At 41.3% G+C, this 18,112-nt stretch overlaps 1 protein-coding gene across 1 annotated transcript; it reads right to left on the bottom strand.

Moving 5' to 3' along the window:
- Positions 1-8,924: 8,924 nt before the first annotated feature.
- On the bottom strand, positions 8,925-14,905 carry TCHHL1 (trichohyalin like 1). The gene is made up of 3 exons (XM_034990078.1): positions 14,647-14,905; positions 13,156-13,311; positions 8,925-12,638 (listed from the first exon to the last, which is right to left on the bottom strand). The coding sequence occupies exons 2-3, from the start codon at positions 13,303-13,305 to the stop codon at positions 10,068-10,070; spliced, it is 2,721 nt and encodes a 906-aa protein (XP_034845969.1). The 5' UTR covers positions 13,306-13,311; positions 14,647-14,905; the 3' UTR covers positions 8,925-10,067.
- Positions 14,906-18,112: the final 3,207 nt, after the last annotated feature.

Genomic DNA, 18,112 nt, shown 5'->3' on the forward strand with positions numbered 1-18,112 from the left:
ATTGGTGAAGGACATTTAAGCTTGGTACATAAACACCACTTCCTCAGCAGGAGTGTCTGGGCGTCCTCCCTGATGAGCATGGCATGCTGGTACTCCCTCGACACTGCGGTGAAGGGTGGGTGTTCATATTCTACAAACCCGAGGAGCAGGTGTCAGGCAGGGTGACGTTAGGAAAATTGAGGCAGTCTTCTCACCTGCATAAAAGACCGTGCATCTCTGTGTAGACAGGGGCCACAAGGGCAGTCTTTCTCTTAATTAATAGACTCCTTACCATAATCGGTGTCAGAAGTACTGGAAAGCAGCCTGTACTTTTGTGTGGCTCAGCCGGGCACGTAGCACTGTAACATGTAATGCCGAGGTGATTCTGATTGGCTTTGGGAAACCAACCCTGTCCACCCTGTTTGAAGGCTTTGATTATCCGCCACTATTCAGGGGAGGGCACCTATAGTGTCAAAAATCCCCGGCAATAACCAAAATAGCCAAACTATGGAAAGAGCCCAGATGTCCATGACAGGTGGATGGATAAAGAAGATGTAGAATATATTCAGCCATTAGAAAGAATGAAATCTTACCATTTGCAATGACATGGATAGAACTAGAGGGTTTTGTGCTAAGTGAATAAGTCAGTCAGAGAAAGACAAATACCATATATGTTCACTCATATGTGATATTCAAGAAACAAAACAGATGAACATTGGAGAAGGGAAGGAAAAATAAAATAAGATAAAAACAGAGAGGGAGGCAAACCACAAGAGACTCTTAACTATAGGGACCAAACTGAGAGTTGCTGGAGGGGATGGGGTGGGGGGATGGGGTAATTGGATGATGGGCATTAAGGAGGGTGCTTGATGGAATGAGCACTGGGTGTTGTATGCAACTGATGAATCACTAAATTCTACCTCTGAAACTAATAATACAGTGTATGTTAACTAAATTGAATTTATTTATTTATTCTTAAAGATTTTATTTATTTGACAGAGAGAGACACAGCAAGAGGGAGCACAAGCAGGGGGAGTGGGAGCACTAGGGGGAGTGGGAGCTCCAGTAGGGGTGCCTGGGTGGCTCAGTCAGTTAAGCATCTGCCTTTGACTCAAGTCATGGTCCCAGGGTCCTGGGATCGAGCCCCGCATCAGGCTCCCTACTCCGCGGGAAGCCTGCTTCTCCCTCTCCCACTCCCCCTGCTTGTGTTCCCTCTCTTGCTGTGTCTCTCTCTGTCAAATAAATAAAATCTTTTATTTATTTATTTGTCAGAGGAAGAGAGAGAGAGAGTGAGCGAGCTCTTACAAGCAGGGAGAGTGGCAAGCAGAGGGAGAGGGAGAAGCAGGCTCCCCACTGAGCAAGGAACCCCATGTGGTACTTGATCCCAGGACCCTGGGATCATGACCAGGGCCGAAGGCAGATGCTTAACCAACTGAGCCACCCATGCGCCCGCCTAAATTGAATTTAAATGAACAAAAATCCCCGGCTACACCCAGGTGCAGTCACTGACTCAGCATGGCATCTCCTGGGCAGTGGGAGGGAGCGGGGATGCTGTGCTGGAAGGAAAAGGTGGCATTTGTGCAGCTGTTTCCTTTAGACTACTCTGTCTTTTCGTTTGTTTAGATTTATGGACCTAGAACCTGCATGTTCTCCCCGGGATGTAACAATGAAGTAAGAGCAGATATTATCCCATGCCCAGAGGCCAATGTTAGAGGTCTGGAAGGAGCTTAGGCTGGGAACTCAGGAGGCCAGTGGACTAGCCCTGGCTCTGGTAGCTGACATAGGGCCGTTGGCCTGCATGTACCCCACTTGTGCCAGAGAATGAAGGAGGACCCTATCCCTTCTTCACAGGGGACAGATAGAGCAGTGGGCCAGGTGCCATATGATGCACATGCTTGAGCAGAATAAAGGAGTACATGCTAAATCTGAAACAGGAAAAGATATTCCCAAACAAGGTGATAAACACAGTACAGTCTGTGAGCTCTTTATCTTTTGGTGAGGAAGTGTTCCAGGTCCAAGACCCATTCTTATGTGGTCAAGTGGGGATCAAAAGACTGTGTGTATCAGACTGCCTTTCCCAAGAGGGCTGGAGTGACCTTGGGCAAGTCACCTCCCTTCTTTGGTCTCAAGCAGCCCTTCTGCAGACTATGAGCTCACCTCCTCTTACTAAAATTCAGGAATCCCTAAAAAGACTTCCTAACCTATGCCCAAGACTAATTGATGAACTTCCTGAGAATTTGTGAAATGCTTTTTTTTTTAAAGATTTTATTTATTTGACAGAGAGAGACACAGAGAGAGGGGGAACACAAGCGGGGGGAGTGGGAGAGGGAGAAGCAGGCTTCCTGCAGAGCGGAGAGCCCGATGCGGGGCTCGATCCCAAGACCCTGGGACCATGACGTGAGCCGAAGGCAGGCGCTTAACGACTGAGCCACCCAGGCGCCCCGAGAATTTGTGAAATGCTTTTAACAGATGCACAAACAGAAGCACAGAGAGGTTAAGTAATTTGCCCAAGGACACACTGAGTGACTTTGATTATAACCTGGGTATAGGCTGACTCCTGAGCCCATGTTCTTAACCACTATTCCATCCTTTATTTCTCATTTCCTCACTTCTTAGATACTTCTCTCCTGGCATATTGAGGAAGAAGTGTGAATTTTTATTTACCCTTGCCATAATAACTAGTAGGAGTAATGCTTCTTGAATGGTATAGATCCACCATCAAGTGCTTTGTGGGGCATTGACCTCCAAGGGTTGATCCTCCCAATCTTGCTATCCAGGGATTCAGAAATCAATCATGAAGACATGCCACTTTCTCAGAGAGGTCTTCTGTGATCACTCTATTTAAGTTAGGAGTCCCTATTGTTTTTTTTCTCATAGCACCTAGCAGTTTGTAATTATGCATAGTTTTTGTGTTAATTTTTTAAATGACTCTCTTCCTCCATCAGACTGTATATTCTAGGAGGTCAAGAATTATATCTGTTTTGTTCATCACTATATACCCTGTATACATAGTTCAGTAGATGGTCAATTGTTGAATTAATAGTTGAAAAAGATGCCTCCCATGGATTGGTACTACTCTAAATTCACTGGTAAATAGTAAACACATATGTATTGAACACTTACTAAGGCCAGGCAGTTTGCTGGGCATTTTTATGTATATTATTTTGTTTACTTTTTAAAAATAAACTTTCTTATTAAAGTATAATATGCAAATCATAAGTGTACACTTGATGAATTATCACATAGTGAACACTCCCATGTCACCACCACCCAAATCAAGAAACAGAGCATTAACTGTGCCCCAGAAGTTCCTCTCTTGCCCATACTCTACTATCTCCCTCCACACCAGTAGTACCATTATCCTGACTTCTAATACCATTGGTTAGTTTCTTCCCTGTTTGAACTTGTTGTAAATGCAGTCATTTGGTATGAATTCTTTTGTGTCTGGCTTTATTTTCCTCAACATTATGCTTAGGAAATTCTTCTATGCTATTGTGTGTGGCTATAGTTCTTTTTTTTTTAATATTTATTTATTTATTTTAGAGGGAGGGGGTAGGGGCAGAGGGAGAGGGAGAGAGAGAGAGAGAATCTCAAACAGATTCCCCACTGAGTGAGGAGCCTGATGTGGGGCTCGATCTCATGGCCCTAAGATCATGACCTGAGCAGAAATCAAGAGTCAGATTCTTAATGGACTGAGCAACACAGGCACCCCTATAGTTCTTTTTTTTTGAGATATAATTGGCATATAATTGACATAATATTATATTAGTTTCAGGTGTACAACATAGTAATTCAATATCTGTATATGTTGTGAAATGATTACCACAGTAAGTGTAGTTAGCATAAGTCACCACACAGTTAACAATTTTTTTTCCTAATTAACAATTTTTTTTAAGATCTACTCTCTTAGCAACTTTCAAATACACAATACAGTTTTAGTAACTACAGTCACTATGCTGATTGTACATTGCTGATTGTAGTTCTTTCAATCTCCTTGCTGTATCCTTTAAATGTGCTCCTTTATATGAATATAGTACAAATTATTGCTTCTTTATTCTCAGTTGGTAGACCTTTGGGTTATCTTTTCTTTGGGGCTGTTACAAACAGTGCTGCTATGAATATTTTTGAACATGTCTTTTGGTGCATTTCTCTTGGGTTATATGCCTGGGGTAGAATTACCTGGTCATAGGGTTGCATGTATTCAGCTATAGTAGATATTGCCCTACTGTTCTCCACAATGACTACTGTATCAATTTATGCTCCCACTACCAGGCTGAGAGTTCTAGTTGCTCTACCTCTTTGCATACACTTGATATTATCACTTCTTAATTTCATACATTTGGTAGATATGAGTGGTTCTCAGTGTGGTTTAACTGGCACTTACGTGATATCCAATAAGGTGGAGTACCTTTTCATTGGCGTTTTTGATATCTTCTTTTCTGAAGTGCCTGTTCATGTCTTTTACTTTTTTTAGAAGTTAGGTTATCTTTTATTCATTGACTTATAGGGATTCTATGTATATTCCGGATACTGGCTCTGGTTTGTTTTTTGTTGTTGTTTTGTGTTTCTGAATTTTTAAAATTCTTCACAATAGCCCTGTGAGTTATTATAATGACATTTTACACAGGCAGATACTGAGGTCAGAGAGGTTAAGTCAGTTGCTGGTGGACATGTGAGGTATTAGAATGTAAGAATTATTCCTTCTCTTTGGTGACTTATAATCTATTTAGTTGGGGAAATAACACTCAGAGAACAATTAGTGAGTAATACTAGCAAGTAAGTATTAAAGTATTAATCTGGGTGGTATAGGCTGAACGAACTTCCTAGCAGAGGTAGGATTTAGTCTAGGACTTTAAGGACAGGTATACTTGGGGAAGTACAAGAAATGAAAAACATTTCAGGGAAGGTGAACCACAGGAGCAGAGGCAGGCATGGAGATGGAAGAAATAACGTGACTAACTCCTTGCCTTTGAATACTTCTTTGCAGGACTTCACAGTTGTCTTATGTAGGACTACATCTTTCATGAGGGCAGGCACCATGCCTGTTCCACTGACCAGGGCATGTCCAGTGCCCACCACAGTGGCCCACCACAGTGCCTGGCACATAGCAAGTGTTTAATAAACACATTGAAATGAAATGAAAGAATGCATTCAATCCCAACAATATTCCTTTCAACTTAGTAGAATAGGATTTAAATGATCCTGGTGAGGATTTAAATTAGATGACCAACCTGATGTCCTCAGCAGGATTTCTAAAGAAACTAGTGGTAAATTGTAATTAGAGGGAAATATTATAGACTTTGATCAGTTTATTTATTTATTTTTTTAAAAAGATTTTATTTATTTATTTGATAGAGAGAGACACAGTGAGAGAGGTAACACAAGCAGGGGGAGTGGGAGAGGGAGAAGCAGGCTCCCCATGGAGCAGGGAGCCCGATGCGGGGCTCGATCCCCCCTGGGATCATGACCCGAGCTGAAGGCAGACGCTTAAGGACTGAGCCACCCAGGCGCCCCGAGTTTGATCAGTTTAGACTTGATGTGGCATAGAGGAAAGTGTAGGTGTCACTGAGAGGTCTTGAACAGAGAGAGATGAAATGAAAACAATGTTTTGCAAAATTCCTGAGTGATTAAATGAAGGATGGACTGGAAGCAGAGGCCCAGCTAAGAGGCTGTTGCAATGATATTAGGATTTATTTACTTATTCGACAAACACCTATTGAAATCACAATACACATTTGGTGCTAAGCTCCATGCTAATGAAGGATAGCAAGATGTGTAAATCGTGAACCTTGCTGTCAAGGAGCTTATAGTCTGAGAGGAGAGGTAAGACAAGCACACAAACAACTGTAACTCATGGGAGGAAGTTTGAAAAAGAGGCACAATGAAGACTGTGGAGTCAGGGGAGGACCACATCCATTTTGCTGGGGCATTAGGGAAGGCTCAAGTAGTCTTCTATAGCAGCACTCTACCTGCCTCTGCCTTCCTGATCCCTTGTCCCTCTCTATCATGTTCCTTGCTTTATTATCTGGAATTATCTCGTTTATTTATGGTTGTACTTGTCTGCTGTTGGTCTCTCCCCTCCCTCATTGGAATACAAGATCCAAGATAGAGAGTACCTATTTGTCTTGTCAGTTCTGTATTTCTAATTCTTCGCCCAGTATTTGGAACTAACAAATTTTTTAATAAAAATTTTGGAATAAATGAATGAAATGACATTGAAGTTGGATCCCATAGGATAAGCAGGATTTGGACATTCAATAAAAGGGGAGGGAGAGATATTATTTTAGGTGTAGTGTACTTGAAGGCCCATGGGGAGTGGAGAATGAAAGATGGGTCTGGAAAATGGACTTAAGGAAGACTATGGAGCTACTGTAGTAGATTAGATATGGAGAATAAGAGAAAGCAAATGATGATTCCAGAATTTGTGCCTTTGAAGCCTGATAGAATGGGGATAGAGAGGAGGACAGAATGAGTGAAATTGAGAAGACAAGCCTGTTTAATGGGGAGTGATTGGCAGTCTCAGGGGTCATATCTTGTCAGCAATTGCACAGACTTGATTGAAGTGCATGTTCAAGTCTGAACAAGGTGAGTTGAGACTCACCATTGTAGAGACAGTAGTAACTTGGGCTAAGGACAGTTTCTCAGAGGGAGAAAGTCCAGAAAAAAAGAGCCCTTGGAAAGAGCCCAAAGTCTAGGGAACTGGATGAGAGGAATCCACAAGAGGTGGGGAAGGACCAGTGAAGTGAGAGGCAGTCATCAGTATGAACTGTCAAAAGAGATCTGAAGACATGGAGGTTAGCAGTCTCTAGTCTTATCAGATAGAGGGCAATGCCATCTTCAAAGGAAGAATTTCTATAGGATGACGGAACAAACATTGCTTTGTTGTAAGGATAGAACAGAGGGCAGAAAGAGGGAGAGAAAAATTGGATGGTTGCTTGAATGTGAAGAGAGTGTTTAAAAACTATTATTTATTTAAAAAAATTTTTTAAATTTATTTGACAGAGAGAGAGAGCACACAAGCAAGGGGAGCGGCAGGCAGAGGGAGAAGCAGGCTCCCGGCTAAGCAAGGAGCCCGATGTGGGGTCGATCCCAGGACCGTGGGATCATGACCTGAGCCGAAGGCAGATGCTTAACTGACTGAGCCACCGAGGTGTCCCCGTCGCTTATAATTCTATCACTAAGAGATGAACATTGTAAATACTTAAGTGTATTTTCTCTTCATCACATATATAGTTGATATCCTGTTGTAAGCACAGAATGGGTATCATGCTTTTCCACATAAGGAATTTTCCATATGAGTGCAGATGCTTCATAAATGCACATTTTAGAGACTATATAACAGACATCAAGGGGATAAATACACTTTTCAAAGGCTATTAAAATTTGATTTCCTGCACTTTTCATTATTATGAATAATGGTGTTGTGAACATCTTTGAAAATTTTTTTCTATTTTACATTATTTCTCGAGGCTAGAGTTAGTTATTAAAAATAGCATTTATTTTCTGGTTGCAAATGTATTGCATTTCATTATAGAACATTTGGAAAATGAAGAAAATCTCAAATCAGGAAATAAACATCATTTATAGTTACCCTACTTAGAGATAACTGCTGTTAAGATTTTGTTGTAATACTCTGCCTAGTTATCTGTTAATCTTTAAGTGGAATCATACTCCATATACCACTTTGTAATCATTCAAAGCTTAGTATTTTATTAATCCTTCCTCACTTAATTAAATAAAATCTTATAGTTCTATAATTATAATATAATCTCATAATTTCTAATGACTTGGCATTCCACAGTATCCAGTGACCATAATTTAGTTAACAATTCCTGTAATGATGAACATTTAGGTTGTTTCTGGGTTTTGCTGTCTTTAATATGCTATGACTAATATCTTTGTAGATGAACTTTTATATACATCCCTTATTATTTCCTTATAATGCCATCTGAGAAATATTTAAAAATATTTTTGTGAATCTTATTGAATTGCCATCTGGGAAGGTTGTACTCATTTATATGCCTGTCATCTGTATTTCAGAGTTTCTGTTTCTCCACACTGAAATCACTGTGTGATTATTAAAAACAAACAAATAACATTTAATAGCTTGGTAACTGAAAAAACTATTTTTAATTTGCATTTCCTTCAAGTCTAGTGAGGTTTTCATATATTTATTGGATATCTGTATAGCTTCTCTTGCAAATTTGTTATTTATAACTTTTGTCATTTTTGCGGTTCCTGATATATATTGCCAGTTGCTTGTGAAAAAGGCTGATGAGTTTAAGCTCTAGTATATAATTTTCTTTTTTGTGAGTTGTCTTATGTCTCCTTGTCATTAAAGAGATTTTATATATATATATATGTAAAACATATATATAAAATAAATATATATAAAACATATGAAATGTTATGTTGTTATATAAAACATATAAAAATATAAATATATATAAAACATATATATTTAGATAAGGATATTCATTCATATCAAAGGTAGAATGAGAAAAGCTGAAAATGTTGGAGGGAGAGATATATAGGAGAATTTTAGATTCTGGAAGAGGTGTGCAATGAAGTGGAAGAATATTGAAACTCAAAGGCAGAATGCAATGGGAGATGGGGCATTTTGGCTTCAGGAAACATTTTATGATATCTATTTTATTCCTTTTCTGGGTTATTACTAGCTCTGAGACATCATCCTTTAATTACAGTCATTTATTTATTTATTAAAAGATTTATGTATTTATTTTAGAGAGCAAGAGAGTGCAGGGGGAGGGCTGGAGGGAATGGGAGAAAGAACGTCTAGGCAGACTCCACACTCAGCACAGAGCCCCATGTGGGGCTTGCTGTCACAGCCCTGAGATCAGGACTTGAGCCAAAACCAAAAGTGGGCTGCTTAATGGACTGCACCACCTAGGCGCCCCTAATTACAGTCTTTAAAAATAACCACAAATCACCTAAGATTGTTTTTGTTTCTGATCAGTGTCTCCAAGGCTAGATGGAGAATAAAGGGGAACAGCAAGAGCCAACAAAAGATATTGATCAGGAGGTTATTTATTTCCTACTTTTGATGTAATGCTATCAGCAAACCATATGGGTAAACATTTCGTAGACTTATAATATGATCTTATAAGTGGATCATAAGAGCTTCTTATGGAATCAAGCATACATTAGATTTGGATTCTGTGTCTCCTTCATAATTATTCTGATTGCTTATTTGAGCCAGAAACTCTGAAAACACTGTGTAAGGAGTGGGGTTTAATAGAAATTTGCTGAATGAATCAACGAATGAATGAATCTATGGCATAGATTTAGTTGCACCTGGACATTAGCAAAAAATTATGAATCTACTCTGATTGGGTGCTAGAAAGTCATAATTATTTTGAGTTATGGTGATATCTGAGATTATCTTGAAGGATAAACTTGAACTCTGTTAGGATATGTCCTGAAACAATAATTTGCATCTATGAGTTAATTATATTTTATGATTATAAGGTGGTATTGCAGAGTCTCATATTCACTATTGCCACATTATAAAAAGCCAACAAATCAATTGAAGAAATCGGCATCTGTGAAAGATATGAAAGGAAATTTTCTATTTTTAGTGATAGGTAAATTGTGAAAAACTGTCTCATGAGAAAATCCATTTTGGTACTCAGAAGTAGCATCATATGGTAGGATGTTTGGTGTGATATTTCTTTGGTGGCAGCTCCCACTGCTGAATACTTTCTTATTTGCTTTTGTAGAAATCTAGGAAGGGAATTTAAAATTTTTAAAAAGATTTTTTTATTTCAGAGAGAGAGAGGAGAGAGAGCACACAAGCATGAGCAGGGGAAGGGGGAAGGGCAAAGGGAGAAGCAGACTCCCTGCTGAGCAGGGAGCCCGGGGGCTTGATCCCAGGACCTTGGGATCATGACCTGAGCCAAAGGCAGACTGAACCACCCAGGTGCCCCTAGGAAGGGAATTTAAAGGATTATCAATTTGCATCTGAATGTGTGCATGTGAGCTTTGAGGGTGATCGGGAGGGAAGAAGTCTGGGACATGTTGAGCTGTATGAAGTTCCTTGGAACTTCTCCTGGGATCATGATAATGATTTATTGCTTTTTGGTGCTTGCCTCCTTTTGTAGTACTGGTTTCTTTTCCTGAGGATAGCCCTGCTTATCTTCTGAGACTTGGGGAGCTGATGTTTGCTGTGCTTCAGGATCTGCATCAGGCAGATATTCCCTGGTGTAATGCTGTAATGCTTGTCTGTCACTGAAGATGATAGGACAATCTGAGATCTCACGCGTGAGGGATACACTTGACTGGTCGTCGAGGAGCTCTAGGCTTGATGATCTAGCTGTCTGAGCTTGATTTTGCTGCTCCACTTGGGTCATGTCCACTTGTTGCAGTATCTTCTCTTGCAGGTACTGGTACAGAGGACTGGAAGAGACTGTACCCGTCTCCACAAAACCAAGCTCTTTGTCCGTCTGCATCTTCTCTTCAAGGCCAGACTGGGGAACTAAAACATCATATCTTTTCTTGGCTGGATTTTGTTGGTCATTGACTTCTGCCAACTTTTGGGGGCTTTCATCCTCTTCCAATGTTGCAGATTCCTCTCTTTCAAGGTGTGTTCTGGGGGATGCTGAATTGTCCTCATCCAGATTTCTTACTGGAGCCTCCTGGGTCTCTGGTGCTCTACCTTCCTCTCCTTTGGTACTTGGGCCCTGGACCTTTAGCTTTTTTCTGCTGTCTTCCTTTGTTGGAAGCTGCTTTATGGCAAACAGGTCAATGAAGTCTGCCTCCAGGGTACCAGGGATCTCTGTCTCCAGTGACTTTCTGTTTTCACCTCTTGCTGTGGACTCCTGTGCCTCTGGATGTCCATTGGGTTGCACAGCTGGAGCTGGGCCTTTGGTCCCTGAGCCCGGACTCCTGTACTCTTTTCTGGCAGCCCATTCTGGTTCTTCGGTGAGCTGCTTATCCTCTCCTCTGGATGCCAGCACCACTGCCTCCTGAGTTCTGCTTTCCTCACCCAGTGCTACGTGTTTCTCAATGTCTGGGTTATTATTGTGACTTCTTTCCACAGACTCTCTGAGATGGTCTACTTGATTCTGGGAATCCCCTTGCACAGGCAGGTCGGTTGTCTCTGAGCTGCTATCACCATCCTCTGGAGTCAGACTGTTGGGAATTTCGGAAGAACCCTCATTATTCTGTGTGACAGTGGGCTCAGGATCCTCTCCCTGGTAACCATCATCATCCTTGACTGGCTTGTTATGAGTCTTGGTGACCCTCTTATTTTCTTCTCCAGACTGGTTCTCAAGTGGTGCTAATTCCTGTGTTCTTTCTCTTGCTCCTGGTGTCCCTTCTGCTGCAGGGGCATTTTTGCTGCTCATAAGTGCTTTTGCTGTGCTTTCCTTAGCATGTCTTGCCTCGTCTCCTGGGGTGACTGCTCTTTCAATTTCAGGATGATTCTGATCTCCTCCTTCTGAGCTTAACTCTTGTGTTTTAGAACCTTCTTCAGCATCCCTTTCTTTTGATGACTCTTGGAGTTCCTGATACTTCCCATCCTGTGGTTGGTCTTCTAGGGTTAGTATCTGAATTTTTCTCTCATTTTTTTTCTGCCCTGCTGTTCCATGGGCCTCAGGGCCTCTCCTCTGTTTCCTTACAGCCCTAATATCAGGTGTTTCCGAAACATTTCTGCTATCACCTTGGACAGGCAGGTCTTTTGTTTCATGTTCTTTGTCTTGTGCTGGTGGTTCTTGGGTCTCAGATGCTCTAAAGTCATCTCCAGGTTCAGCTGGATTCTTTGTCTCAGGTGGTGTCCTGTTGACATCCTCTCCTTGTCCTTGGGTCTCAGATGTTCTACCATCATCCTCAGGATCAGTTGGTTTCTCTGTCTGCAATGGCTTCTGGACAGCAGCTTGTTTTGGCAGGTCAGGGTGCTCTGAACTGGGCTCATATTTTCCTGGCAGCGATAGTTCTTGTGTTTTAGAATGTTTCTTAATACCCTTTCCTGCTGCAACTTCTTGATCTTTGGAAGGCCTCTGTGTTGTTTTTTCTGGTGGAGAACTTTGGGTTCTTAGGTTCCCTTCCTGTTCTCCAAATCGATCCCGTATCTTAGTGCCACTTTGCTCCCTAGCTGGCTTATCTCCCTCCATGGGACTCTCCTTATCCTGTCCCTCCTGCTTTGTGGGACTGTCGATCTGTTCTGATTCTGCTGTTGGCTTATTTGTCTCAAGTTGAGTCCCATTGTCTCCTGTTGCTGGTACATCTTGTTGATCTCCATCTAGGTGTTGGTTCTTAGGGTCATTGTGCCCAGGTGCTTCTACTGGCAGTTTGCAAGTCTTGGTGTTTTCAACCCCATTGTGTCCAACTGCTCCCTTTTCCATAGGGCTGGGCTGAGCTGATGATGTCATTCCTGAAGGAGGCACCACTCTGTCTTGAGTTGGTGGAGTTTGCTCTGTCCACTGGCCAGTGCCACTGGTCACCTGAAGATCCATATCATCTGTTTTCTTCTCTGGCTTAGACACTTGTCTTGGTTCTGATTTTAGTAATGATTGTATATCAAGATAGCAGAGGTTCAACAAGTTGAAGATTGCAAGAACAAATTCATCAAAACTGATGGTGCCCTTGCTGTCAATATCCAGAAGGTTCAAGTTTCTCTCCACAGCATGAATGGCACGTGGCTGCATGAAAACACAGTGAGGAATCAGCCTATTTATATGTGGTCAAGCACCCTGAGTGTCTGCATGTCTCCCAAGAATCCTCTTCTTTTTTTTTTTTTTATACTTATTCCTCAGGAACTAGTGGAATTTCCCCAAACAGTAAGAATTTGTTGATTCTGGATGCCATTTTTCATCAGAGAGCTATGCTAAGAAGGAAGTTTTATGTCACTGTGAGTTGCATTTTGATGTATACTGGCTCATCACTCCTCTCATGGAGGAGAGGCATGAGAGGAGTCATGCTTCAGCTACTTTGCTGAAGCATAGCCCCAGTGAGGAAAACCTTATTTTCCTTTGTAAGACTGATTAAGCAATTGCACAGAGTAGGGAGCTGAGACTGAAAAAAGTTGTTCAAAATCAGTGAGTGCCAAGAGTTGGTAGCTAAATGTAAAACAGGCAGGGATCACCTCTGCCTATCTTGCATAGATTATGGAGAAAGGGTAAGTGGGGGAGAATTTCCACAGCTCTGTGAACACCTCACCTGAAGAATGTCCCCAAACTCGCCCTGGATGAGTTGTTTCAGCTCTGTGCAGGTCAGTGTTGCCTTGTCACCATCCTCCTGGGCATACTTATGGAATGTCTTGATTATACAGAGGACATCTTTCAGGAGCTGAGGCATCTTTCCCAACATGGGAGACTGTGAGAAAGAACAAACAAAGCTCATTTCCTAGGAAGGGTCCTTCAGGAAGGAGATACTGCGGTCATCCTTTTTTCTGTCCCTCCCACAGTTCCACTGGCATCATCTGCTCTATTCTGCCTATCTATCTCTATTAAGATATTGCATCTGAATTTCAATGATTTAGTTTTGTACCAAATAATGTCAGTGAGATCAGATCTGGCACAGGTAGGTATTAGAAGCGACACTTCATCCCATCCTGTGGAAAACAACGACACTCATGTCTTCAGAGAAAGCTTTATTGCAAAAGGAAGCAGGAAAAGAATGCAAATGTAAGTACTGAAATGCACAAATGATGTCAACAGATGGGACCAATCCTTCCAGCCTTAACTGAGAGTGTCCACCTGTTTCTCCTACCTTGGGTCAGTCTAACTCCTCTTCTTAAGAAAGTATAATTTTTATTTATTTTTTATTTTATTTAAAGATTTTATTTATTTCTTTGACAGAGAGAGAGATAGAGCAGGAACACAAACAGGGGGAGGGGGAGAGGGAGAAGAAGGCTTCCCGCCCAGCAGGGAGCCCGATGCCGGGCTCCATCCCAGGACCCCGGGATCATGACCTGAGCTGAAGGCAGATGCCTAACGACTGAGCCACCCAGGCTCCCCTAACACGTTTTTTTGTTTGTTTGTTTGTTTTTAAAGATTATTTATTTATTTGACACAGATAGAGAGAGAGATCACAAGTAGGCAGACAGGCAGGCAGGCAGGCAGAGGGAGAGGGAGAGAGAGAAGCAGGCTCCCTGCTGAGTACGATGTGGGGCTCAATCCCAGGACACTGGGATCATGACCTGAGCAGAAGGCAGACGCTTAACGACTGAGCCACCCAGGCGCCCCTGAAAAGTATAATTTTTAAAGTTAGTAAAGCTTCTAGAGGAAAGAAAAGTAATGCCAAAAAAATCAACCCCTATAAATGCAGGCTAAAGCAACTTGTTTTTGCCAAGAAGACATGGCTCAGTGAACTCACTGGTAAAACAAATAGAATCTTGACCCCTCAGTCATTACCCAACATTTAAATGATTCTGTATTTTCATTTTAGTATAGCTCTGAGTCCCATGTCTTATTAAATAGTATTCATGCCTATGTCACACAGTTTATATTTTTTAAAGAAGACAATGATCAAAGAAGCTCCAAAGCAAAGAATGCATCTGGGAGGCTGGAGCTCCTAGTTTAGTGGGATTAATAGTGGTCAACTTAGACTTGGGTTATGTCTCTCTGGAATCCTTACATAATCTCACATATAAGCAGAACAATAACCGAGATCCCAAGTATGCTCAAGCATATGGTCTACGAGACTTACCTTGTTCACGAATGAGAGCAAGTAGAATAAAATTGTCAGCGGGCTGTGAGCTGACAGCAGGCGCTGAAACCTTTTATTGAGTCCCTAATTGCACAGTTAGGAAGGAGACACCCTCTGGGTCTAATGCCCTGATTCATCACCACCAAACCCAGCCTCCCCCTTTGTCTACTCTCAGCTTCTCTTATTTTTATTTCCTTCTTTAGGCAGCTTCAGTTAAGTCTTGGCTTCAGACTCATCCAAAGGAAGAAGAGGGGATATTTTGTTTCATTCACTGACTTGCAGGTTATAGTTTTGAAGGATCTTTGGGGTGGTGTTAGCTTTTTTTTTTTTCCAACCTAAGAACACAATTACATTTCTGTTTGACAAATCATAGGGCTGGCAGGGACCTCAGAAGTCATCTGATTCCTTCCTCTGCCCACAGGATGGACTGTATTTGACCCAGCAGGACAGATGGGTGTCATCATGTGTTTAAAAATAGAGGCCCCATTGAGTCATGTGACAAGAGTGGAGATACAGTTGATTCAGGTGTTTCAGTGCACTGCTCTCCTTGCCCAGAGGCAGAGTTAGAAAAAAAAATCTTGCTGGGTGTGCAGAACTTTGCTTACCTAGAATGTGCTATTTTAATAAAAAAAGTGATTGATATCTGCTCTTTAAAGGTGCTTTTATAATCCAAGGAGCTTAGAAATGGGCATCCATATTCCTATGTTCTTTCTGTAAAGGGAAAAGGGAGACCTAGAAAACACCAATCTGAGGACAGGTAAGAGAGAGCCCGAGATGCTAAAACTGGTAAATGTTTTTGTTACCTTCTAGATCTGGGTCCCTCTTTGAAAAGAATATTTAACTAGCAGGAGAATTAGATTAGTTGTTTTATTAGATATTTAAAAAGAGAACAGGGTATGTTTTAAAACATTCTTGCCTGCTTGTAAAAGCATGTAAGAAATAGACCCATGAAAACAACTGTAAAAGGCAAAGACCAAGAGAATGGAGGGGTGGAGATGGGGAGGTAATTTTACAAGAAGACTGAGGCTAAGGGCAGCATTGATATGGAGCAAAACCTTGTTCTGATCTTCCTGATAATCAAAGCAAGTACAAGGGAACTGAATATTGGGGTTGGGGGGAATCCATGTTGATAGTTCCCACCTGTAAAAAAATTTCTCAACATTGTCCTAAAAAGCAGAAGCCTCTTCCTGAGAATTGGAATTGACATGTGAAGGTCATCTTAATTCTGATCAGTCAGGATCTCCTGAGTACCAACTGTTTCTCAGCCACTATGCCAGGCACTGGGGTGTTTAAAGTTGAATAAATTCTGTCTCCCTGCCTTGGAGGTCACAGGCCAGTTTCACAAGAAATGGTTGAAGGAAACTGAGAATCTTCAAGGTTGGGTTAGAAAGAAAGACTTAGGGGAAAGATAACAGCTGTTTTTCAAATATTTGAAGAGTTTTCATGGGGATAAGGAATGGGATGGGAAGAGAAAGGAACTTACATTCATTGAACACTTAAGACATGTCAGGTACTTTACATGGGCTTTCTTACTTAATCCTCATAGACCTTTTAGGTAGTTATTATCCTCTTTTAGCAGATAAGGAAGTTAAGGCTCTTAGCTGTTAAGTAGCTTGCCTATGGCCATGTGCCCAGTAAATGGCAAGCCTGGATTTAGAATTGAAATGCCTCAAGAATATCTCTGAGCTCATGGGTATCTCCATTATGTTGAATTCCTTATTCCGTGTAATGCCAGAGAATAGAGCTAGAATCAGTGATTGACAATTTCTAAAAAGAAGTCTTTAGTTTTTATTAAGAACTCTTTAAGGAACAGTGTTGTCTGACAATGATGCAGACTGTTCCTAAGGTAACAAGACCCCTGTTACTGGAACAGTCAAATAGAGGCAGAATCACAATCCACTGGCTAGGTTATGGGGGAGTCCTGCCACAGCAGGAGGCAAGGCCGGAGTGGCTTACAGGGAAGAGCATTGAACTCTTTCAACCCTAAATGTCAATGTTTTTAGGTTATAGTTTCTATTTAGAAGGTCAGGTTTGGATCTTGAACAAGGTAAGGGCTGGCTCCCCAGCCCTTTTACAGGCATTCCTACTCTTTCAGAACTTACTTAAGACCATTTAATTAATACCCATTCTTCGGGGTGGGTAGTGACTCAAGGGATGGCGGAAGCAAGAGAGAGATGGGAGGAGAAGATAAGAATAATTTTTTTTTAAGATTTTATTTATTTGACAGAGACACAGTGAGAGAGGGAACACAAGCAGGGGGAGTGGGAGAGGGAGAAGCAGGCCTCCCGTGGAGCAGGGAGCCCGATGCGGGCTCGATCCCAGGACTCTGGGATCATGACCTGAGCCAAAAGCAGACCCTTAATGACTGAGTCACCAGGCGCCCCTAATTTTTTTGTTTAAACAAATTCTTTAGATTGCTATACAATAAGCCACAAACACTTCTACTATTACCAAAGAGAAAGGCACAGCCCAGAATATGTTATGAAGGAGGGGCAGAGGTGAAGGCAGGTCCAGCCATCAAAACCTGGAGAAGCTCTGGACTCAGAATTAGCAGGTATGATGGAGGTGGGAGTGGGAAGTAGCGCTTTAAATAGAGAAAGTAATTGAGAGTTTATGTGAGAAACTTCTGTCTTAGTGGCCATTCCCAAATCCCTCCTCCACTTTGGAGCATAGAACATAGACATCTGAGCATATACTGCCTCACCTTCCTAGCAAAACCCCAAATGGCTCTCCCTAAAGATATTGAACAAAATTCCTAGAAATGCTAAGTGTAAACTCCTTGAGGGCAGGACTCTGTATCTTATTTTCCATATTATACTCAGAAGCTGTATGAGTATCTGGACTATAGTAGGTGCTTTGTCATATTTGTTGATTAATAGATGGACTGAAAGCTAAGGCATCTAGTATAGATATTAATGCTCCAGGAAAAGCTTCTCCATATGGCATTAGTTGGGGGGTGGGGAAAGGGCAGGTCTGCAGCCTGACAGCCATTTCTCTGCAAATTGACAGGTTTCTCCTCTAGTCTGCCACAAGTTCCCATCTAAGTAAGAGAGTTGGTGTGAAAACAGACCTATTTATTCGAATCAGAAGAAACTCAGATCTTTTAATTGATATAAAGAGGCAACTAAGAATATTCAGGCATATTAATAAATCAGCAGCATGAAAAAAAAAAAGAAAAAGAACAAGATAAACAGACAAACTGACCCCAGAGGAAATAGATATAATTCAGGAAGCAGAAGAGAAATGAAAAAAAAAAAAACCGCTAATTAATATACTCCAAAGAGATTAATTGAGGCAAGACGAGGATGCTCTAAAAGAGCAATCAGAGAACAAAAATCAGAGAATAAAATGGTATTTATAGATTAAATTAAATAAAAAATGAAATGAAATAAATGAAATAAAAAAAGAACAATAGAATTTAAAAAACCTCACAATGTTGACAAAGTCCTTTAGAATGGCATTATCC

The sequence above is a fragment of the Mirounga leonina genome, unplaced genomic scaffold (genome assembly GCF_011800145.1).
Source record: "Mirounga leonina isolate KUSES-001 unplaced genomic scaffold, KU_Mleo_1.0 Mir_493, whole genome shotgun sequence".
Lineage (NCBI taxonomy): Eukaryota > Metazoa > Chordata > Mammalia > Carnivora > Phocidae > Mirounga > Mirounga leonina.